Source organism: Poecile atricapillus, chromosome Z (genome assembly GCF_030490865.1).
Source record: "Poecile atricapillus isolate bPoeAtr1 chromosome Z, bPoeAtr1.hap1, whole genome shotgun sequence".
Classification (NCBI taxonomy): Eukaryota; Metazoa; Chordata; class Aves; order Passeriformes; family Paridae; genus Poecile; species Poecile atricapillus.
Window position 1 is genome coordinate 120,416,909 of NC_081289.1, and position 25,504 is coordinate 120,442,412.

Sequence of the window (25,504 nt, forward strand, 5' to 3'; positions counted from 1 at the left end):
TAAATTATTGAGGGACTTTTTACAAGGGTTATGTAGTGATTGGACTAGGAGGAATGGCTTTAAACTGAGAGTAGTTTTAGATTAAATGTATGGAAGAAATTCTTTATTTTGTGAGGTCTGGTGAGAGGTGGAAACTGGCTGCCCAGAGAAGTTCTGGATGGCCTGTCTCTGGAAGGGTTCAAGGCAAGTCTGGAAGGGGCTTTAAACAAGCTGGTCTAGTGGATGTCAGTGTGGCTGGAACAGAATTTTTGAAGATTCCTTCAAAGCCAAACTATTCTGTGATTATTATAATTATACATTATCAAACTACTATTTTTGAATGCATAGATGTTTCATTTCTATTCCAATTTTAACTCTTAATATAGAAAGGGGAACAGTGACTTCCTGGCATGGGATCCACTCTTCAGCAGTTCTCTTGAATCTTCGTCTTCAGCTTCTTTGGCATCCTCATCCTCCTCAGGTAAAATATTTTATGGTAGTCAAATATTTTTTTATGGTAAAATATTTGATGGTAGTGTTCACCGTTTTTTCAGTTGTTGCAAGGAGACATGCTTTGATGCATAAATGATAGAATTTTATAAAGCAGTGTACCGTCTTTGAAGTGTTACAGAACTGAGAAGACAGTATATAAGGCTTTCAAGCTAGAGAGGAAAAGGGAGTGCTAGACACTTTAGGAAAATTCCATCTTGCTCCTGCCTTTTTTATTGCCTTCTCATACTTACTGAGGAATTGCTCACCATCTAGAATGTAATCCTTTTTATTCAGCTGCTAAATCTGGGAGATTAAACGGAGGTTGTTGCAGCAACTGTGAGACAAGCTGAGCTTGCACAATGAATAGAGATGGATTTCTTCTTTCTAGGAAAGTCAGCTGGGCTATGTAGTAGAAAGGCATTGCAGAACTTTGCTGTGAGGAACTTGTTTCCTGTAGGAAGGCATGATTCTGTTAGAAGATGTGAAGGCATAATCCAAGGGCAGGTGGATAAAAATGACAGGACTGAGACACGAATTAAGCTGAGATCCTGAAATCAGGGGTATTGCAAGGAAAAGGATGGTGTGGCATATGGGAGGTAGAGGGAGAGAGTACATGTTGCATGGGAATTTTGGGTTGCAGGATATCAGTGTTGGTAGGACATTGGCAGGCTTTCCTGAAATCCAGTCTTTGCGAAAAATAGTTCCATAGTTCTTTTTAATCTACCTACTGTGTATCTTTACTCCAACATTTTAATTTTCTCTTAACATAGACACTTTTCTCCTCCCACAAACCTTAGAAAGGAAGCGTGTTCACGGATTTATTTGTATTCCAAAAATAATCCTCACTTCTTTGTTAATGATTATGGCTGTCTAGCAGTTTCCTTCTGTACTCAATCATGCAGATTGAAGAGCAATAAGGAAGATTACATAGGAGAATTCTGAAAAACTGGTGTTATTCCTTGGCTTAAGTAATGTTCTTTTAGCAACAATAACATTGCTTTATAACACTTCATATTTTAAGTAGAATTTTGTCTTTCACTACAAATTTGTGTTCCTTAAAGGTCACAGTTTTAACAGATCTGGCTTACAGAATTCATCACCATTTTCTTATCCTGGCTTGCATAGTCAGCCGGTAGTATTGGCAAGTGAATCCACCATGTGTGTGGTAGCACATTTAAGAATATATTCTAGAGAGATTACAGGAATATTCTGAAAAGAAATTGTGCTTTTTTTCAATCCTCTGTTTTGATAGCTTTGGTCTTGTGTAGGAGTCTGCAGAGAAAGGCAGAGGATACTTAGCTTGTTGTGCTGGTGGTTGTAGCTGTATTTTATTTTATTTTATTTTATTTTATAGGGTGTTTATTGCTGTGCCTGGATGGGAAGTGATAGCAGGTTAGGAAATCATAATACAGCTCCTCCTGGCAGCAGAACTGTGGAGAAAGTAGTCTCTGGCTGATGAATAATGACAGAGATCCATAATATTCTCTGTAGCTGTATCTGGCAGGGAGTCACCTATCCCAGTTCTCATACCCATCAGGATTGTACACAGAGCCCTGTATTTCATTGAAATTGGTGCAATAGAGGGTCTTGTGGGCATAAATCACGTTTAGATACCTCTGTGCCTTGGCAAACTTTATCCAATAAATAATTATTTCAAGGATTGTTGTTCTAGGAGTTAACTAAGATATTTACATTTGTGAAATAATCTGTAAAATTAATTAGAAAGTAAGTGTTCCAAAGTATAACAAATTTCTAATACATTTGGGGCAAAAAAAATTGGATCAATGTAGGTCATGTTGTTTAAATTGAGTTCTAATGCTTGCTAACTTGCAAGGTAGTTCTCAAAGTTTTTTAAAAATACTTAATTTATCTGATTGTATTTTCCTTGAAAGCAATGTTTTATCTTCAGCTTGAAGGTTAGTAGTAAGCTGGTGCTTAAAGATCTTGAAAATCTCAATCCAAAATTTAAATTACATACATTAATTGTGTGGAATACAGTATATGTCCCTTTAAACATTTGTTTAACTATTGTTTAACTATGGTTTTATAACTGTGTTAATCATTGAACACTTAAACTACCTTGGTATTTGAGCAGAAAGTGGTTTATGCAGCACAGAAGTAATCATGTCAGTCATCCATGAATAATCCCACTTTATTAGAAGTTTAAGGTAACTTTGTTATCTTGAACAAACAACAGACATTTTTTAGCAAGCTCTTGATATTTTAAAAATGCTTCTATTAGTTATCTTCCTTATTTTCATCCATGTGTATTTTTAAAATAGTTCCTAACATCTCCACATTGTTTTAAAATAGGATTTATAATAGTATTTTAAAGCCTTTGAATTATAGTTAAAATATCTGCTAGAAAGAGAAAGCTGTGTTAAAATTCTTAGTGTTTAGCTGGACTTAGAGAATGTTTATGGCAAAAGGACCACTGTGGAGAGGACAACTGTACTTTTGAACTGAACTTTTAAATGTGTTTCTCTCTTTTTTTTTTATTTTGGTTGTCACTGCTTTGCTCCTAGCTCTGCCAGTCTGCAAGATGTTGAGAGTTGACTAACCTTGTACTTTTTGCTTCTATTGTGATCTAGAGCAACAGGCAACAGCAAGTACAGGGAGTAGTTGTGGAAAACTCCTTTTTTCAGCAGTCAGAAGACTATAGGATGAGAGGAAAAAAAACCTGAGGTGCATGATGCCTCATCCATATTGTTGCTCACTAGACACAGATCGACACAGACAAAATAAATATCAGACCGAATCTTGTGACTCCATTGTCTTCATTCATTCACCTGAAAGCCAAATCTGTTGGATCTTCCTATTACAAATGTTAGGACTAAGAGGATCAAAGTATTTGGAGGGAACATGATAGGTTTGATTAAATAACTTTGAAGGAAATTAAAAGCAAAAATGGCGAAGGATGCAAGAAGGAAAAGACAAAGATGAGAAAATATTAAATCACAAGAGGTAGGAAGTCAGAGGAATAAGGAAAGTTTTGAGAAATGTAGCCTTAAGTGGAGAGATACATAATAATTTTTTTATTACATATTAAACAATGGAAAGTGACATTGTTTGCAGTATGAATGAAGTACATATGAAGTGTGACTGGATTTTTTCCTTTATTCTCTTTTTGAGTTGGGGAGGTTACCTTAGTAGAGCCATTATTTTCATGCTGACTAGTAATCCTTGTGCAGTGGATATTGAATACTTTTTTTTGATTATTGAAATTTTTATCTTTTCATTGTTGGTCCTACTTTCAATTCTTCCCTTTTCCTTCAGCTACCCTAACAGAGCACAATAGGAGCTCCTCCTCATCTACCACTGATTTGCCTGGGTGTAGGATATCTCAGTCTTTGCTTGGACACCAGACAGATTCTGGGTCTACAAGCCCATCCTCACCAGGCTTTACCATTAGCACTTTGTGCAAATATGGTGTTACAGCAGCGCCATCAGGGAGTACCAGTACTTTATCCAGTTTTTCATGGTCTCAGAGTCAGTGGATTTCCTTTGCTGATGAACTTCTTACAATTAGACACACAAGCACAGACAAGAAGGAGCCCCAAAGATTGCATTTTAAAACTGAAAATGCCTGCCTTGCCTCTTCTGCTTTGCTTGGGAATTCCATCAACAGCTGTGCTTCTGAGGATCAAAGTGACCTTTTCAATAACTCTATATGCCATGAACAATTATTCATTGAAGAAACTGGCACTGCTGCTGAAATATCTTCTGCATCATCTTCAGCACTACTGGACTATAGTTTAGTGTCTTCTTGTGCTCATACATATAAGGGTATGCCAAGCATGCATTCTGTACCGCTCTTTGCTAATAACTGACTTCAAAAAGCAAGCTTTGGATTCATTTTTCTTTTTCTTGTTATTATTGCTCAACTGATGTTAAAATTAATTAACCTTCTTATTTAGAATGCACTAAACTGCTTGTTAATACCATTTGGGACAGTGAAGTAAATATTCAGCTTGAAATAAGAAGAAAATTCAAATTATTCATTTAAAAGGCATTGCTTTCTCTTAACTATGCAGTGTTGCTTTTCTAGAAATGGGAATGTATTTTTGTGAGATATCAGACAGCAATGAGATCTCAGAGATTAAGTAATTGCATTTGCAAAAACAATTCTTTCTACATACAAGCTTCCAAGAGTGATTGCTATGAAATCACTTGAGAGCAATGAGAAAGCCCATGATTATATTTTTAGATGCACTTTTCAGGGTATCACATGGCATATATTAAAAACATGGCATATTTTAAAAGCACTTATGATTTATGGTAACTCTTAAAACATGGCACTTGTACAGTAGGAACCTCTAGTAGAAACATCACTTCCAGATAACCTACTCAAGTAAATAATTTCTGTTCAGTGTGATCTTTCTAATATTTTCTTAACTTTGCTTTCTTTCAGCAAGGCCCACCACTCCTCTTTCTGTGGGCACCATAGTACCCCCTCCAAGGCCTGCTTCAAGACCAAAGCTGCCTACTGGGAAACTTAGTGGGATTACTGAAATAGTACGTATTGATTTTTCTTATTTTTTTTGTTTGCCATTTTGACTTGATTTCAGACACACCATTCGTTTACACTGTTACAGTGGAGTTACTTTCTAGCCAATGGTCAAGGAATCACATAAGCAGGTATGCTAATAGTTTATGATAACTATCTTATTACAACAAATAATTATTAGCACAAGTACAAATGTCCAAACCATAATTTTTGCATCAGCTGAGTGTTTTTAATTGAGCAAAACAGTAATTTGACAATGAAAGTTGGTGCATGCATAAGATGAAAGTTTTCAAAATGCAAAATACTAGTAAAGTTATTAACAAACCTCCCTTGATTTAGGGATATCACCAAAGCTTTGGGAAATGAGTTGGGTTTTTTTTCAGTTGAATCTTGAAAGAAATAGCCCTGTTGTGACTTCTCCGTGCACTTGGTGCTGGTTTGTGGAGAAGGGAGGTTGTAGACCACAGCAGTTGCCTGTAAAGATAGTGAGAGGGTGCACACTTGTCTGCATGTGCCTGCAGTGCAGGTTCACCTGGTGATAAGGAATGTGGTAAAGAATGCAAATAACCAACAGCCTATCAGACTAGGCCATGCCTAATTTCCCTGTAAATATTAGTATTCTGCAGGTTTCATTTGACTTCCTGACTTGGAAAAATGTTCCTGTGGTAAAATCCTTGTATTGTCTTTCAAAGTAACAAAATATTTTTACCATACTCTTGGTACAAAAAAAATTCTCTTTTGTTTTGACAAAACTGACAAAATATTTTCAAACTCCTTTGCTTTTCTGTAGGATCAGAACTGAGTTTGTTCTGAAATTATTTTCTCTTTCCAATACAGCATTGTAGTAATTGCTCTTAGCCCAAGGAATGTCATCATAATTAAATAGAACAATTTATCTGGTACTGTTCTGCTATACAGTATGATCCTGAACAAAGCTACATTCATTTTATACTGTTGCTTTTGAAACTTACTATTATCTGTCAGAAGGCTGTCAGTTGTCTTTGTTATATGTTTACTCCTTTTACAATTCTCATAGTCTCTATCAAAGCCAGCAAGCGCAATAGAATGGGGAAAAAAGTTACTCTGACATCCCACGCCTAGGGAGGAGGAAACACCCAAGATTCACAAATGCTAGTGATTGAATGGAATGACTAAAGTCAGAGAGTCCGCAAAACTTACAAAGTGTTATTATTAAATTATGCACTTGGCATGGAAATTGACCCTGACCTACTATGTTTGCATATGATAGTGGGTTATAGATAAAGAGGTAGAATACAAAAGAAAGAGACGAAGGAACATATGAAATAAACAGGAAGAGAAAGAAAAAGATCCCCAATCCTGGTTCCAGTGTCAGTTCAGCTGATGGAGTGTCCTGGAGGTGTCACCTAGGCTTATTAGGAGTACCTTCATATACACAGGTTTTCCCCACCCTGGAGCTAAGTTTCTTGTTTTCTATGCAAATTAGTTACCGTGCACAGTTCATTCTTTCAGACCTTTCTGGAATTCACTCAGGGGGCTCTGGGAGTCCTGAGTGGCCTTGATCCTCCCCTATGGTTGATGCTTACTTCTCTGCTTCATTCCTACACTTGAGCTGTACCTGTACTTGTGCTTATCTGCAGGAGCCAGAACAGGATGTTTGTCATGGAAAAATGCTGCCTACCACTGCATAGCGCCTTCTCCAGCTAAATCTTGTTCTTTTGCATTTTGTTATTACCAACAATCCTTGATTATTATCAGCAGACCTTGTCTGTTAGTACCAACAGTCCTTGGTTATTAACAACGATCTTGGTTATTACCAGCAGGCCTTGTCTATTAGTACCAACAATCCTTGGTTATTATCAACAGTCCTTGATCATTATCAACAGTCTTTGTCTGTTATTACCATCAATCCTTGGTTGGTTCCACAGCCATGCAGCTATCAGTGTTTAAAACATAAACATTAGCCCCTTATTTTCTGGGATTTCACAGTTATCCTGCCAAAATGATGCTTTGGGGGTTTCAGTACCTTTCAGATAGGTTAATCCCAGCATGATCATTAGTTAATTGCCTTAACAGTTAAGTGTATCCTAAAACCATCCAGAGATTTAGAGTGGAAGAGATTTTTAAGTTCTCTAGGCCAACCTGGTCAAAAAAGGACTGACTTCAAAATTGTATCAGGTTGCTCAGACATGTGCTGAGTTTTGAAAATCTCCAGTGTGGGAGACTTTACAGTCTGCCAATCTGGCAGCCTGTCTCAGGATTTTACTACAAGGTTGCAAGAAGGACTTTTTCCCGAAGTCCAGCTGGCGTTTCTTCACTGTAGTCCTTGTAATTCTTAGAAGAGCCTGACTACTTCTTTGCATGCCCCTTTTTACCTAGGAGACTGCTAATAAATCCCTTCTTAGGCTTCTGTTCTCTGGGCTGAAAAAACCCTGGTCCTACAGCCTGTTCCTGTCTTGCTCCTGTACTCCAGTCACAAGTATTTTAGTTGCCCTCTACTGCTCTCACTTCCTAATTCATTAGTTGCTCTGCTTTAGCTCTCTAAATCTATGTTTGCATACACATACACAGGGCTGTAGTGTTAGTTTCTGATACTGTGTTCTGTTATCATTATTGAGAGGCTGTTGCATAATCAAATATATTAGACTTGACTACTCTGTCAAAAAAACCTATAATCTATGAAATAATGGAATTTACTCCAATGGAAATGCAGGTTCTCTGTTTTACATTAAAAACTAGGAGAAACATTATGAAATTCATTGAGGCATGAAATAAGAACTTTTCTATTTACAATGTATTTTTTCATCTTTAAAACCACTTTGTATTATATTCTTGTGATGTCTTTTATTCAGCCTAGGCCATTCAGCCCTCCATTGACCTCTAACTCAAGTCCACCTCCAGCAGCTCCTTTAGCACGTGCAGAGAGTATTTCTTCTATATCCTCCTCTGCTTCCCTCAGTGCAGCAAACACACCTACAGTTGGTAAGTTTAATAAACCATTTTCTTACTTGAGAAACAGGACAACTCAGCCACTAGGCTGCACCTGTTGCAAAACCCATTTGTTAGAGTTAGTTGTTTCATATGCAAGTCTAGGTACTTCAAGCATCCTTTGCAATGTCTGCTTCTAAATGACACTGAGACACAAGAAAGTATTAAATTAGATAGACCATAAATTCAGTTATGGCATAACTTGGCATAATAATTTTCTTTAGGGAAATATTATTCAGAGTTAACATTCCATGAATAGTATGCTTGTATATCCATCAAGTACAACATGTTATCATATATTTATTCAGAGGATGTTATTGCAGAGGTGCAGAAATACTTAGGGATACTGAAAAATTTGAATGAATACAAATGTTCCCAAAATCGAGTTCTTTTATGTTCTTTTAATTTTGTTTGTTGTTCCATAATTTCAGTTTCCAAAAAATAAATCTAATGCATCTTTTTCTTCAAGTTAGCTAAGAATGTAAGCTAAGCAGTAAAAGCAAAACAATTAAATAAGAAAGATTAAGATTAAAAGGAAATTAGTCTTCATGTGTTGCCACTAATCTCAGAAGGTTTTCTCTTGTTTTTAAAGGAAGGCACTTCAGTTTTGATATTTGATTATCCTAAGTTAAAAGGAGACATTGGGGTTCTTTTAGTTAGTTGGGATTTTTTCTTAGTTTGGGAAGGGCAGGACTTAAGACATTTAAACTTGTAGATTTAGCAGTATTGAACTGTTTCATTCCTGAGCACCATTACATCTTTAGTCACAAATTAAATCAATCTGTTGAGTTACCATTCAATTATCTGCTAATGTTATTGATGCCAAGGATTCCTCAATCAGGCTCATCAGCTCAGAAGAGCATCTGTGCAACACCTAGTGGGAGTTCTGCAGTGGAGTTGCTTCCACCCTGCGCAGAAGCAAAGCTACTAAGTTCTACCCAACCTGAGCTCTTGCAGTTCAGCGTCTACCAGTTTCACAAATGCTGAGAAGCATCACAGAAACACAATTGATATTTTGGTTGCCAGAGTCTATCCAGGCTCACATCCTCAGATGTCAGCTCTGTTGTCAAGGAGCCAAAAATTGGGGTCAAGAGCACTAATAACCTTAGTTCTGGGGAGATAGGTGTACGTGTGTTGTTGGAAATAGTGGTAGAGTGAAGTAATGAGATGAGGCAGGAGGTAACAAGGTGTGTGCTGATACAGAGGTTTCACATGGTGATTATTCTGGCCTAGGAAAAATAAATAAGTCCAGTTCTGTCTGCATTGACTGTATGAATAATAGTCCTGGGAAAATAGGAAGGACAGTTCAAAAAGCTGAAATACTTTGGGGTATGAGGATATACTTTGCAATACATTCTGTATTCTTTTGACTTTTGCACAGTCCAGTGTTCCCTTTAACCCATTTGTTCTTAATAATGGAGAATTCACTCTGATTCTTTTTCCAAGTGAACTTCAAGGCATGCTTAATTGAGTGCTTTTTTATGCTTTAGCCTTAATTTAATTTGCAAAGTATTTTTTCAATATTAATTTTTAACATATATTTTTGCTTTAAATGTTTTGTTTTCTTGCAATGTTTTGTTTCATTTAAATGCAATAGACAATGATCTTTCAATTCAAAACCTTCCTACAATTGAAAAGTGAATTGGAGAGTCTCTCTCTTTATGAGACACCACCAAGTATTGTAGTCAAAGCACATGGGAGCAGAGTAAAGAAGAGAGAAGTGATCTCATTTGTAGTTCCCCAAATAGGTCTCAGAGAAATATATATATATATATATATATATATATATATATATATCTGTATTTGTGTTCCCTAAAAAAAAGTAAATAGTGTTATTATTTCTAATGAATTTCACTTTTCAGTCAAGCAAACGGTATTTGTCTTTTACCAATAGGACTATAATAAATATGTTTGCATTACTCTGAATGATTTTTGAAATATTGCTATTAAAATGTACGTAAATCCATTAAGTAAAAGATTTCAAAATAATTGATACACCTGTATACAAGGCAATCGTGTCTGCTCTACAGTTGTTTGTTGTTCCTTAGTAATTTGGCAGAAAAAGACATTAAATCAGCTCAGCAACTGTAGTGCCACATTAATTGAGTGTACACTTTGTCTTTAGTAAAGAATAATTCTAGAGTTCAGTATTTCACCAAACAGAATTTCTAGTAATTTATAACTCATTCTTTTATTGCACATTTGCCTCTTGAAAAATGATTTCTGGATTCCTGACACTATTGAGAATCACAGCTTTTGTTGGTAGTTTTCAGGGAGAGAGAAAACTTTGGAATCATGATGCATGTATTGTCTGAAAGAATGAAGAAAAACAACCTACTGTTCATATTGAAAAAAAATAATAAATCAGTGGTTTTTAGCCAGAGTCATAATAATTAGTTCATTTAAGAATTTTTGGTTTTCAACACTTTTGACTAGATCTTTTGGCTCTAAGGAGGCCTAAGTGTTGCACAAATGTTTTCATGGTATTGAGAAGCATTCTGAACATTTTACTACCTTGTGTGAGAAACTGCAATGGAGAGAGAGGTACAAGGTAGGGGAATTAGACCAACTCCTGTTATTTGCTATCTTTCTGTCACTACTTTGTTTACTTATCTCTTAATTTAAGGTCTAAAATGAGATATTAGGTGCTCTGTGAAGAGCAAGGCCCCAGCTTCCTTTTTAATTCTGAAAGAGCTCAGAAAGAACAGACACTTAGAGTAAATAGGTTTAATTTGCCATGGGCAATATTATACAGAAGCATTTAATGTCTGTTTTATGGTATGAAAGAGAAATTTTTCAATTTGCTTATGAAAAGATAAAGACTGTACCTCCTTTGTGATAGGTAATACTATGTGATACAAACCATTTCTTCATGGTACAAAAAACATAAGATGCTATCTACTACACTGCTGCACTAAGAAAAAAAGAAGAAACTTCCAGTATTGTCTTTTGTATTCCATACATATGTAGAAAATTTGTGAAAATTGAAATCTCATGACAATCTGTTTCATCAATTGTATTTGCACATTTCAAAAAGCCTTAGCATGAGGGAGGGCTTCATTGATTTTTATAGCTCTATATTGGAATTGTGTTGTGATGGCACAAGAGTGAAGACTTCTCTAAGAATTTGTGCTTGGGAATTGCAATGTTTGTTGGCTGTAAAAGTTAAAAAAATGTTCAACAGTTCACTTGTGGGGTAATATTGATGAATTTGTGTTTAAATTAATTTTTACTGTAAGTGAATTCTATATATTTCTGTGACCATTTTATCATGCATTTTTCCATACAAAAAGCATACAGTAGGGATTTATTTTTAAAGCATACTAGTCAATTTGCTTTGGGTCTGGTGGCTTCACCCCCACCAGTAGCCATTTTGATGCAGTTTTCCTCTGTCTCATGTATTTCCTTGTGTCTGTTTACATAAGGCTGTGCCAATAGTCATACCTGTGTTCTTAGGCTGCTCAACAGCGTTTTGGTGGTATGATTGTACTGTACTATGTTTATGTATTTCTATACACAGGTAATACTTCAGATGAACTGTGATGGTGTAAACTCTTGTGAAAATTACAGATGTAGTCAATCATTCTGAAATCTTCTAAGCTTTTTGAAAATTAAATCTATACACTGTATGTATTCTAGGTGTTTCACGTGGTCCCAGCCCTGTCAGCCTTGGAAACCAGGACACCTTGCCTGTTGCAGTAGCTCTTACTGAATCTGTTAACGCCTACTTTAAAGGAGCAGATCCCACAAAGTTAGTTAAATAGTGAATTGTATTGAATGTATTGAGTTACAGTAAGAAAAGACACTGGGTCTACTTTTCATACTGGGGGAGGGGAACAAGTATGCATTGGAAGGGGAATTCAAAGGGGTTTTTTTCCCCTGGGTATAAATGTGGCTTATTGCTCTGTAATGCCAGGAGTTCATGTATACCTGCTTTACAAAAATGTGTTCAATGAGAGCACTAAGAATTACAAGGATTTCTATCATTGTCAGGTAGGTGTAAAATGTAGTTTTGTCCAGCTGAAAGCACTTCATTCCCTGTCACATCCATTGCTGTTCTATTTAGGCCTTGCCTAGGCAGAGCCATGCCATATTTTCAAAGCTTGAAAAATATCCAAGACTACTGTATGCTTAAGCAGTTAAAGTTTTTTTTCTTATTTCATCTTACTTCCAAACTGAAAGTGACAGTACATAGTCACATTACCATCATTTGAGATTGATTTTTCTATTTTTAATTCAGTTAAAAATACTGTGAAATTACAGTGGTTGCTTTAAAAGTAGTATTAGAACTAGGCAGTTAATGAATTGCAATGAAGCTGATTTCTTAATTTTCTTTTAGATGTATTGTGAAGATTACTGGTGATATGACAATATCATTCCCAAGCGGGATTATTAAAGTCTTCACCAGCAACCCATCTCCTGCTGTGCTCTGCTTCAGGGTGAAAAACACAAGCAAACTAGAGCAGATTCTTCCAAATGCTCAACTTGTATACAGGTTTTGTATTTTTTTTTTACATAATTGTAAGCTACATAATTTTGCAAAGTATGGGTTGTTGTGTATGTAAATCAGAATTCTTTCCAATCTGGTTGATTTAATTATATATAATTAATTTTCTGAATTAATTTTGTTCAGCTTAGTTCTCTCCACTGCTACTATTAAAAATCTCAATGATTACTGGACTTAAAACTTGTGTTCAGTATAGCAGGAATGATAAAAAGCAATTTGTAATGTGTCTGTTTTCATATGTATTTTATAAATAATTCCTTTACACAGTAGTAATAATGGTAAAACTAAATGATGAAACAGTAGGCATAAATGGAAAACAAGTAGTAGGAGATTCATGTATTCTCATTTGCTGTCTACTAGTGTATTTTAAAGATGAATCATTACACTAATCAGACTCTACATAACTATCTCTCAGATGGGTAGCAGCATGCTTGGAAGAATTTAGGAAAAAGAGGTTGCTGATTGAGTAGGATAATTGTTAAAATTATGCTTGGAGATACTGTTTTTTTAAAAAAATAGAAAAGCTGGAATTTTTTAGCAGAAATTCAATTCAGCTGAGCAGTTTCTGTTTCATTTCTTAGAGAAATTATTTGAACACTAAGTTAAATGTTTTTAAATGCTGTACTTTTTTAATTACTGAAATAATAAACCATATGCATGCATTATTTTCTATTTAATTTCTTTAGTTCATAATTAATGTAATTAATACAAAATTCAAAATAATACATACAAAATTAAGTTTAATCACTGTTTGATGTGACAGTTTATAACTGAAATGTTAGAGCTGTATCTGACAAAGTGAATTATACTGAAAAAGTGTATTTTGCAAAAAAAAGTTAAAATGTCTAGTATTCTTGAATGAGTTGTCTAATATTTCACCCCTAATTAATGATCTTTCTTTGTAGTGATCAGTCACAAAGTGACTCCAGTACTAAGGACTTTTGGATGAACATGCAAGCTATAACTGTCTACCTCAAGAAATTATCAGAGCAGAATCCATCTGCATCCTATTACAATGTGGATGTTTTAAAGTATCAGGTAAATACTTTTATCCTTTTGTAGTTTTTAAGGAATTCCACCAGATATGATATATACCCAAAAATTAAAAGAATTTTTCTTTGTCTGCCAGCATAGAGGTGAACTTTCATCCCTCATCTAGACCAATTCTGGCCATGTCTCTACTTACAATGCATAGACTCTGCCCAGGCTTAGCATGTTCCTGCTATGCTTCATGTCATTCCTTAAGATACAGGGCTTGTTTCGGCTTGCTAATGCTTCAGCCCAATCCCGCAAGCAATTTTCAAACACTGCTTTTTTTTATATTTGTCAGCAAAGTCAAACTCTCCTTAAAAAGATTTGATGAAGACCTCTTGTAGTTTGTACTTGTACTCTTTGGTTTTTCAGTTGCCTAAGTTTTGGATGCTATCACTGATGAATTTTAATGCATGGTTCTGGTTTGCAGTTGAAAGAGAGTAGGTTTAAATCAGATATTAAGAAAAATTCTTTGTTCACAGGGTGGTGAGTCACTGGTACAAGTTGCCCAGAGAAGTTGTGTATACCCCATGTATCCCTGGCAGTGTTCAAGGCCAGACTAGGTAGGGCTATGAGAAACCAGGTCTAGTGAAAGTTGTCTGTGCTCCTGATGAGGTTGGGTTGGAACTCTGATCCTTAAGGTCTCTCCCAACCCAAACCAGTCTGTGATTCTATCTGAGATATATGACATTTTGATTTCTCTAATGTAATAGAGCAGGAGTAGTCAGAATGGATTTACTGTGCGTAAGTCATGCTTGACCAAGCTGACAAACTTCTGTGGTGACATGACTGCCCCTGTGGATGAGGGCAGAGCAGTAGATATTGTCTGCTCAGACTTCAGCATGCCTTTCAACACCATCTGCCACAGAATCTGTGTAGAGAAGCTGGTGAAGAACAGGCTGGATGAGCAAACACTGAGGTGAACTGACCCCCCACAGGACATACTGATTTTACAGTTTAATAGCTTCAATAATGATCTGAATGATGGGACAGTCTGTACCCTTGGAAGTTTGCTGATGATACCAAATGGGGATATACCCTCTGGATAAATCAGAGGGTCATTCTGCCCTCCTAAGGGGGCTCAACAGGATACAGAAATGGGCTGAGAGGAACCTCATGAAGTTAAACTAGAAGTGCACTTGGGGAGTCACTAGCTGTAAATTATCCTGGCAGAAAAGGACTTGAGGGTCCTGTGGGTTACCGTGTTGAGCATGAGCCAAACAACTCACTGCTCATTCTGCAAAGGCCATAGATGGTCTCCTGGATGGTCTCCTGAGCTTCATTAGGCAAAAGTATTGCTAGTAAGTAAAGGGAGGGGATCCTTGCCCTCAACACGGGTGACACCACACCTGGGTGCTGTGTTCAGTTCTGGGTTGCTCATTGCAAGTGAGACTGGACAGAGTTCAGCAAAGTGCCACAAAGATGATGATGGGACTGGAGTATCTATCCCATGAAGAAAGCCTGTGAGAGCTGGGACTTCTAAGCCTGGAAGAGGGAAGGTTCAGGGAAATCTCATCAATATGTAAAAATACCTGAGAGGGGGCACAGAGAGGAAAGAGCCAAGCTATTTTTACTGCTTGAAAAAGTGAAAAGTGACAGAATCAGAGGCAATGGACACATGCTGAATCACAGGAGAGTCCCTCTGAACAGCTAGAACCACTTTTTTTTCTTGTGACAGTGGCTGAGCACTGGGCACAGGTTGCCTAGACAGCCATTCTTGGAAACGTTCAAATGTTGTCTGGAGCTTAGGCAGCCTGCTAGAGATGGCCCTGCATGAACTGGAGGATTGGACCAGACAGCCTCCAGGAGGTCTCTGTCAACTTCAGCCATTCTGTGCATCAGCAAGATGATGTTCTAGCTGTTAAAAAGTCTTCTTGAATATTCAAGACATACTCACCTCAAAGGGAGAACAGGGACTTTCTAGGCCTGCCTTGAAATGTCTGAACATCTGAGACAACTGTATGCACAGCAAAAAAACCCTGAAAATTACCTGCCAGTCCAACTACATACCTGTAGTTTCCACGTCTGCCTAGTATGGTTTAAAATCCTCACATACTGAACCTGAAAAAAGCATGTTAGGAACACAGAATTCTTGAGAAAAATGGAAGGAAAAAAACATTTGGTTTGCTGAAATGAGTACTGTGTATTCTTGTAAAAATGTGGGATTGTCACATGGAAGCCCAGTTAAAAAAGTTTTTGGACTGACAAAAAAAGGCAAGAGTGTGCACCAGGACACAGGAGGTTCCTCAAATAGATTGAGAAGGTGGTTGAGATGCATCGGCGCACTAGAATTAGCTCAGCTACAGAAGCAGCATTCAACCTTCCTGCAATAGGAAAATAATGCTTTATTAGCATTAGAGGTAAGAGCTTTTCTGCCAACTGCCTGTCCCATAATGACAGGTGTTCTCTGGTGCTGGCTGGTTGGGCAGCTGAATTGGCACAGCACACAACTGCTAAGGATGAAGTAATTTTTTTGCAACCATGCATCTTGCATAAGGCAGAACACAACAAAAACAAAGCTTACAAAAAGTTATAAAAGAGCAGGAAGGAGCCTCATAGGCCAGAGGGAGATTAAACCTTTCCTTTAAGTATTTTAATTTAAAATTAAAATAACAGAAATTCCTTTAGGCAGTAGTCTTCAAAATTCTGTGATTAAGGACTCAGGGGTCAATTTTTCTCTTGATATTTTGTCAGCACTGAGACTTATATTAATTACCATCATCCCCTAATTCTTCCCAAAAGGTGGATATTTTAATTAAGTTGTTTTCAATGTCTTATTCTTTTACAGGTATCTTCAAATGGCATACAGTCCACTCCCTTGAATCTTGCAACTTATTGGAAATGTGATGCTAGCACTACTGAAGTGCGAGTGGATTATAAATACAATCCAGAGTCTATGAACGTGCCTAGTATGCTGTCTAATGTCCAGGTTGTGGTACCAGTAGATGGAGGAGTAATAAACATGCAGTCACTTCCACCTGCAAAATGGTAATAATAATTACTTTCAGTATTTTCTCAGATTTATTTCAGTGTATTCTTTAGTGTCATAGCCTGAAAATTTTCACAGGAAGAAATAGAAAAACGTATGCTATCAGATGTCTAGATATTTTGTGGTCTAAAACAGATCACATGCAGACAGTTCACATAAATGGAAACAGTCAATGAGTACCTATCCCAACTGTGTAATAATATGAGCCTTTATGAATTTTCCAATGTTCTTTTGTCCAATAGAATAGACAATTTTAATACAGTAATTTGAAATGGTTAAAAAACATTTTCTCTGTGTGTGTAACAATGTATTCTTATAATGGGATTATATGGAAAAAGTAGCAGGCAGTTTTTAAAATAATTTCCTATTTGTTCTAACTTAAAAATTACCTTCTAATGGAAATAGTTTTTAAACGAACCTCTATAACTGAGTAACTGAGGAGCTCTCCATAAGCCAGGTAGCACTGTCTCTCAATTCAAGTGTCATGCAGGTTATTAAACTAGGAGCTACCTGCAACCACCTTCTGAGCCTGCATTTACAGTAGCATTTCAAAGTGTGACATAGATAGCAGGAAATTATGTTACAAGTTTGTGGAAACAAGTAAAGGGCAGTGGGACTAGACAGAGTAGTACAGCCCTAGAGCAAAAGGTGAGCAGAATTCAGTCACTGTGCCTGTGCAGCATGTACGTACTTGCCCAGCTGTAACATAAATCCTGGACCATTTATTCCCAAAATTATGATTTTAATGTGAGCAGGGCAAAGAACACCAAGTTGAAGGAAGGTAGGCTTTGTTAACATCGTTTCTTATAGATCAGTTTACCTTACAAAGCAGGGTTTAAAAGAAAAATAAACATGATCCATTTATTGGGTAGATTCTGGTGTTTCTGGAGGCAATACAGTTACAGGTGTTTATTGGACAACATAGTAATAGAATATAAGTTCAAGTGGAAAAAAAATCCTTACAGGACTGAATCCTTCTTGACTTGGTATTTCAAGGAAACAGTACTTTTAACCAAATCTTAAGGTTATTCTGAACATGTTCAGTGTCCTGTCTGAACAACACAACTGCACTGTGGTGAAGCCAGTCTCCCTGCCCATGCTTCTTCCACAAACCCTCTGTAATGAAACCAGAGTGAAAGTAGGAACACCTACTCAAAATACTTAGCATTAGCTGGGAAGGCTTAGGGACATTTGCATTAGTGGATTCACTTAGGCAACTTCCAAGACCCAGAATTTTGAGCCTGGCAAGCTGACCAAAGGGGAAAAAAAAAAATCAGTTATGTCCCAGACAGGTGTAGTACTTGTGATGCACTACCTGTTCCATCAAGTGGATTGGGTGGTTGGGCTTTGCTCTTTTTTTAGGAAAGAAAGTGCTTTACAGCGTGACTTCATGTATGTAAATGCTACTGTATGTGCTACTTATGTGAGCATTTCAGTCCTGCTCTGTCAATGCCAAGAGCAATTTCAAACTTACCAGCACTTCATGCTGCTCGCAGCTTTAAGTTGTTGACTTTCCTTTGATGCAACTGCTAGAAAGTCCTCCAGGAATTAAAATGCCCTGTCAGCTTAGACACTCTTGGTACCCACTTCTGCCCCTTTCCAGTGTCTGAAGTTAGCTTGAACAGAGTGTCACTGAGCCAATTAGTTTTACTAGAATGGAAATGGAATACAATTCATGCTCCCAGGACTCTCACTTAGGGGAGAACAATCAACATTGCTTGCCATTCTACCATCCTCACAAAGCATCAAGACATAGCTTCCAGACTGCTGCTGGAGTAACTTACCTTTAAGACTGCATAGGGGTTTGAATTTTGGAGCCATAGGTGAGGGCACAGGATAATGTTAAATGTGTAAAAAATTATGGCATAAAATGTGTAAGGGAGTGGGTTCTTCTGAGATCACTGCTCTGGAGTGATGCAGACACACCCTTTTCTTCTTTTTCTCCTGTAGTTTTCCACAGACTTCCCTTAAAATGTGCAAATATTTTTATAGACTTCTATTTAGAGATGTTTGTAATATACTAGTGTAAATCAAGAGAAATTAAGTTCTAAAACCAGTGCTTATAACTAACCTACCATTCTCTTACAGGAATGCAGACCAGATGAAAGCATGTTGGAAAATATCTAACATTTCAGAGAAGTCTGAGAATGGAGGCAAGTTGAACTCTTCTGTTTTGCTTTCTTGTACAGACAATTTTTAACAGTAAAGAGGTGATCATTTTAGCCTTTAAGCCCTATAATTCCTTTTTACACATTTCTCATGCTGTATCCTGTATACTAGTTCACCTTCTTCTCAATTAATTGCCTTCTGAGAGATTCCATTATGACTGAGATGTCAAAATATAAATTTAATTATTAGCTGTACAGGAGAAAATAATGAATTACCCTAAAAACAGTTAATTGTTCTAAAATAGAGTTTAGATGGGATAGGATATTACTGCATTCATGCTATTTGGAAGTGAGCAGTTACTCAAATGAAAATAGGTTTAATATCTATGTCTTTCCACACATAGGTAATTTAAATACATTAGAAGGAGGTAAGTGGAAGAACTGGGGGTTTAAAAAAAAAACAATTAAAAAAAAAATCCAAAAGTTCTGAGCTTAGACATATTATTCTTGACCAACATTTTGAGTCTTGGTTTTGACCATAATGACTCCAGGAAAACATTTAATCTATGCACATCTACTCAGAGTGGTAATTTATACAATATTGTGTAAGGTACCAATAGTTGTCTTTTGCCCAGTGCCTTTCTCTGAGCTGTAGTTGATGTCATGACCCCTGCAGTCTCTACAGGTGCAATACTTTTCTGAAGTAGTACAGCAGCAAAAGCATCTCATCCTCAAAGCCTCTGTGGAGAAATGAACTACAAATGTAAAGGAAAGACCTTTAGTCCTGTTAAGAATTTGGTGAAGGGGATTGTGAAATCACAGATTTGCCTGTAAATATGACTGGTTTCATATAGAAACCACAAGCATGACAAGACAAGACAACTTCTATTCCTGCAAAGGCTGCAAAGTTGTGGTTCTTGTTCAAACAAAATCAGACAGAATTTTATTGAACACAGGTGATTAGTCTGGTGTACATTGTCCTTTGCTAACCTCACAGTTCTTTGCTCTTTGCCTACAACTACATTGCATTAGAACTCCTTTTTTTATTTTCCCTTTTCAAAACTCTAGCCTTTTTTAAAAGTAAAAGTCATACTGAAATAAAAATGCAGCCAGATGAAGAGGAACTATACATCTGCAGAACAGCACAGAACTGGCTGCTAGTGATACAGTTTGCATCTTGTGTGTTGGCAGCAGACTTGCACATATCCCACTGCTTCTGCTGTATTCCCTCTCTTCCCTCCATCTTTTCTTCCCCTTTTCTTTGCGTATAAATATGCCTGGTACTCTCAGTTCAGGAGGAACTTATATCAGCAACTGTGCTGATCTAGCACTTACAGAAGCAAAGGGAGCAGTTGCACAAACACTGTCAATGTCAGGACAAGTGTCTTCAAGTCTTTTTTCCTGGTGGGCAGCATGATAAAATTTTGGGTTTTTTTTTTATGGTCCAACACGCTTTGTGATCTCTCAGTTGGAGAGAGATAAAACACAGAACAAACTTTCAAAGCACTTGAATATGAGTGTCCATACTAGAGTAGAAAGAATTTCCAGTTTACAGAAATAAGGCAGACCTACTGAAGAAAATAAATTGATCTTCAGCTAAATTTATCGAGAACAAGCTACTGTGTGAAATAATTTCTTTTGCTTCCTGCTTTTACCTCTGTATCATTTCAGTTACTACCTTTCCTTGTCATTTAGCAGTTCTTATTGATAGGAATAGCAAGTTGTTTTAAAGTAAAATTATTCCATTAATTTTAATTTAAATCTCATTTTACCAGCACACTTTGCAAGAACAAGAAAATACCTGTTTTAAAACTAGAAAGTAGTAGCAATGTGGGAATTTTGAAAATGCATTTCATTGCTACAGAAATGTACTTAAAGTAACTTTGAACTATTATTGCTTTATAATAGTATCAAAGTGATGCCACTTCACCACTGTTTTAAAAAATCAACTGAAATTTGTAAGAAGTATTTAATCAGACTTTGTCTTTAATAGAAACATTGTAATTTCTTTCCTCTGGGTACATTACTGTAGAACTGCATTTCTTCCAATGTTTTTGTTCATGTACTTTCATGCAGACAGATCGTGACAACTCTTAAATGTTCTGATGTGATTTCAAATCTGCTAGTGAAAAGCAAATAGTATCTCCTATCTATCAATCAGATACCATCTACCACAAGATAGGTAGGGACCAGCAAGCATAAATGATTATAGGAACCAATCAGATAATTAGTGATTACCAGGCTGATACCCACATTTTGGATAATCTTGCAGAAATTATACTGTTTCTCTTTAAATAATTCATTAGTCATTGTCTTAAATAGACTGTTGGGAAAAACAGACTTGTACACTTACCTCTTTTGAAAGTGTATAGGACTGCCACTGGGAATAGATCTGAAAGGTCACCATATTAGTTTCACTTCTTACTACTAAAAATTTGGGGAAATCATTTTGTTCTTGCAAAACAATCAGCTTCTCAGTTTTGTTGTTTTTATAGGTTCTGGATCCCTCAGGGCAAAATTTGAGCTTTCAGGAGGACCCAGTAAACCAGCAACACTTGCAGTGCAATTCATCAGTGAAGGAAGCACCCTTTCAGGAGCAGATGTGGAACTCGTAGGCACTGGCTATAGGCTTTCCCTTCTTAAGAAGAGATTTGCCACTGGTAAGACATTGACACTTGTCTTAAATATTCAAATTAATATTCAAATAATTAGTGTTAAATATTCAAATTAATTAGTGTTAAACTCTAAAATATTAAACTGTTTAAATGAGTGATGTATAAACAGTTACTCTTTATTGAAAGATTTCTGGCAAGTCAGTTTGGTTTTCCATAGTTATTCAGCCTGCTTCAAGGAAAATATTGACAAAATCTGGTTTATCTACTAACTGCAAAAATCTTACCTTTGTTTTTCAGGACGGTATATGGCAGACTGTTGATGTACCTGTGAAAATCACTGGATCAGGAGTGCAAGAAACACACTCTGCCAGCTCTACTTTTCAAACACTATTTTAACATGCATTAATTTTTCCAAAATATTGACCTACTTTGAGGCTAAACTACAGAAAGTAAATGCACTTTTAAGAGTCATTTTGAAAACTTTTTATTACTTTACAATAGCACTGAAGTTAACTTCAACACTGTCTGTAAATGATCAACTGCAATACTTGGGAAAATTTGTTGCAAATTTAGTAATTTTATATAGATGAGGTCAAAATAGTAATCCACAGTTGTAATGGAAGTATAAAATTTTATGTTGTACTGTAAACATTAAAACTAAAATGTAGGAGAGCTAGTAAGAAATATTTGAGCTTTTCATAAATAATACTCATTTTTCAGATTCTTTAATAACAGCTTTTAATTGACAGTTCATAAAGATAGCAGAGTCTAAGTCCCATGTAGTTCTTCTTTCCATTCATACCACAAGACCAGCTGAGTTAGAGATGTATAAAAGTAACTTGATGTCCATGTATCAGATATTATTAAAATGTAAGTTGTTTTATATAAGGGTTGTTTTTTTCACTAAGTGCAATGTCCTACAAATTGCAAAACACAGCAGAAATTGACTTCTGCAGTTAGTAAAATTTTTTGGGCCTTGTGATTGTTTGAATTAATGCAGTAGATTTAATTTATTTTTATATTAATTGCATAACATTCGTGCCTTTCAAAAAAGCCTGTGCCTATCCAATTTGATATGTGCCTCACTTCCTTTTTCAAAGTTTGGCTCTTGATCAAAAAAGCATGGTGTTTGTATTACACACACAGGTTTATAAAAATTATTTTCACTGCAATTTATTTAGAAGGCAGGTTGGCAAAAACTGTAGTTTGTATTAAAAGAAATTTAAAACACTGAATTACTTCCTCAAGGAATAATTGCAATTAAATGTGGCTTTAGTAAAGGGAACTGCATCATGCAGGACTCAGAAACTTTTTTATTAAGTAATTTGAATGTCACCAAAGAGGAGAATCTGAAAAATCAGTGAAGGTAGTTAAAACAAACTTCTAAAAGTAAACAGTGTTACTGTTTGCTTTGGCTATAAGTCTTCAGACTATGAGTGCTTTTGGGGATGTGTGATGTGAATGTACACATAGTACTTCAGGAGGCATTTTAAAAGGATATTTTATGTCTGCAGGATGACAAATCCTGTCATATGTTCATTTTTTTTATAGCTACGATTTTAATATTTGTATTGTAATCTAATCTGCTTGCTACAGCCTAAGCACAGGGATGTGACACATCAGTAACAATTTTTTAAAGCAAGTCAGTAATTTAGAAAATTTTCTATGTATTTGTATTACCAAGTTGGTTTTTTTGTAATGTTGAAATCATAAGCATTGGGGCAAAATAGTTCAATAACCTGCATGTGGCAATTTCAAGTGAACATTTAGCGTACCAGTATCTATTTCAAATCCTCTATTAAAACAGAAAAACATGCTTGAGTTAATTCATGCAAAGCCAGTAATGAATTGAACTGCTGAAGCTTTACATGAAATTATGCCTTTGTAGAAGCTGCATAAATTGTCATGTACACTTAACACTTTTGCCAGAGAGAGTTTCATTTTTAGTACTAAGAACATATTGTACTGTAGATTTGATTGGAAGAGTGTATTTGGCTCCTATATTTTGCTAACCTTATTGACGGTAAATTTACAACTCATAAAATGTTAGTCTTTTTATTGGAATTTTAATTGTAACCTGCTTTACAATCAAACTGATTAACACAACAATATTTTATTAATGGAAACCCAAACCTATTATTGCCATTTTTAATCAAGTATTACATTAATTTCTAAGTTAAATGAAGTAGTTAATGTTTCAGCACTTTTAAACTAGCCTTCATTCAGGTGTTTTTCATACATTTGCATTGGGTGCAGGTTACAATTTTGAAGCCATACCAGTTTATATAGACATTTTGTAAAGAAACTCCAAAACAATGTAAAAAGTACATGTAGTTATCTGATTTTGAATAAAATAAGTATGTAGCAAGCTGGTTCTTGCTTGTGTATACAGCAATATCACTCGTAGCTGCCTCCTAAGAAAATTAATTTGTAAACAAAACTCTAAAGGATCTGAATTTGTATGAATTGTTACTATGCTAGACTGTAAATTAGAGCATACAAGTTTATCTTTCAAAAATTGTAAATAATCTGAATTTTCATAAAATGTAAATTTCAAAAATTTGCACCCATAATAAACATGTAATATATAATTTAAATGCTGATTTATATTGCCTGTACTTTTGCAGTTGAGTTCCAAAGTTCTTCTAAGCAATAAGGTAACAGAGCAGAACTATGCCTGTATTGAACATGTGAAAAGATTGATTTTTAAGTGATAAAGGATAGTGATCATTATGAACTCTTTTGTGTATTTAAAATCATCACAGAGAAGGTGGATAGAAAGATGATTTCTCCAAAACCTTTCATCTTTACTAAACTGAGGTGTCCATAGTGCCCTATGCCTTTACTAAATCCATTTGCTTCACTAATAAATTAGATTAGGCAAAACTGTGGATATGTTTGGGAAAAATCTTGACTTGTGGATATGCTGTCTGTAGTGCAATCAAATGCTGTACATTATGTCTTTGTTAATAAGCCTATATCTTGTTGTGTGTGCAGAAGAAGAATTAATGACAAGATTAAAGTAATTCTTTCTAATTTCTAATGTTCCACCAGTCAAAAAGAGTAGACAGTTTAGTACTTCTTCAGCAGTTTGCATCATTCAGTCCTTCTAAGCTTTGAGCACAGAACAGAAGTTGAAACTGAACAAACGTTTTTGAATCTGTTTCCTACTAATCCCAAGACCTGCAGAGGTTTTGTAAGTAATGACTTATTAAATTCACTTTCTCAACTGGTTGGATATCGCTTCAATAGAGGTACCATTCTTGTCATGCAGGAAAGCAGTAGTCCAAGGGCTTGATTCTTCTGCTGGCAGGCAGGAATGAAGAACACAAGTGCTTAGTGTTCAGACGGAATGGTCAATCTAAACACAGTAGTCTGGTCAACACTGGCCAAAGAACAGGCCTTGGAGCTAAAGTGTCATTTGCTTCCTGCTCCCCCAGCATCTCCTTTATTGGTTAGAGATGTAAAAAGGTGCTCAGTTCTTCTTGTATTTATTGAACTTAAAGTGTAATATACCTGACAGAGGCTACTCTTGCATGTCTGTTAACTCTTGATTTGTACCCATGTACTGCTCACAACTGCTGCAAACTGGATCATTACTGTCCAAGCAGGTTTGTGACTATCTAAGTATACAATCAGGTAGTTTTTCAGGGAAACCTATCTCTGCTGCTGCCAAATAACATTTATGTAGGGTATTTGAAGGAGTGAAGGTATTTGATTATGAACTGGAACAGTATGCGGGTTACATGTGTGGTAAGTTTTGCTGTTTAACTAAAAAGGAAGGTCTTACATTGTGGCAAAAAGGATTACATTTCAAGTCTTGTAGGTTTGCAAAGCTTAAGATACATAGATGTTAAGATGCCTATCTTTAGTTTTGCAATTGCTAGATAATTGGTTTCCATTTCATTTGTTATGAAAGGGAAATTATACTTAAGAAGTGTGCAAGAAAAAAACTCAGGAATTCCTCCAAGCATAGCATAAGCTAAAAACAGTTCAAAGTTAGTAAACAGTTCAGTTTAGTAAAGCATCAGATAACATATCTACTGTTGAGGTACCCTTGACTGGATTGATTTCAAAGTCTTTCAACTGAAAGCATAATTTTTATCTTTAATTTTACATATTATTACACCGGTAAGCAATCCTCCTCAGCACACTATGACCTCCATGTTTACTGACATGTTGATTTTTGGATTCTCCCTTAGTTCATTCAATAACCAATATAAGGCATACAGTCTACAAAGAATAAAATAATCTTAAAACATCATAGGCCTCTTCTGGATTACTTATTGAACATTTAATACTCTAATT

At 35.9% G+C, this 25,504-nt stretch overlaps 1 protein-coding gene across 3 annotated transcripts in view; it reads left to right on the plus strand.

The window, feature by feature from the left end:
• The window catches only part of FCHO2 (FCH and mu domain containing endocytic adaptor 2), an 81,787-nt gene extending 56,356 nt beyond the window's left edge, over positions 1 to 25,431 (plus strand). Inside the window, exons 18-28 of one of the 3 annotated variants that reach the window (XM_058827087.1) lie at positions 366 to 460; positions 3,748 to 4,257; positions 4,883 to 4,986; positions 7,810 to 7,939; positions 11,585 to 11,696; positions 12,285 to 12,440; positions 13,358 to 13,490; positions 16,273 to 16,472; positions 18,562 to 18,626; positions 21,077 to 21,241; positions 21,494 to 25,431. In XM_058827087.1, coding sequence (XP_058683070.1) covers positions 366 to 460; positions 3,748 to 4,257; positions 4,883 to 4,986; positions 7,810 to 7,939; positions 11,585 to 11,696; positions 12,285 to 12,440; positions 13,358 to 13,490; positions 16,273 to 16,472; positions 18,562 to 18,626; positions 21,077 to 21,241; positions 21,494 to 21,516 — 1,693 coding nt within the window. In that variant the 3' untranslated portion in view covers positions 21,517 to 25,431. The remainder of the gene's footprint in view (positions 1 to 365; positions 461 to 3,747; positions 4,258 to 4,882; positions 4,987 to 7,809; positions 7,940 to 11,584; positions 11,697 to 12,284; positions 12,441 to 13,357; positions 13,491 to 16,272; positions 16,473 to 18,561; positions 18,627 to 21,076; positions 21,242 to 21,493) is intronic. The other 2 variants (XM_058827088.1, XM_058827089.1) reach the window with 2 other exon arrangements.
• The last annotated feature ends 73 nt before the right edge of the window (positions 25,432 to 25,504 follow it).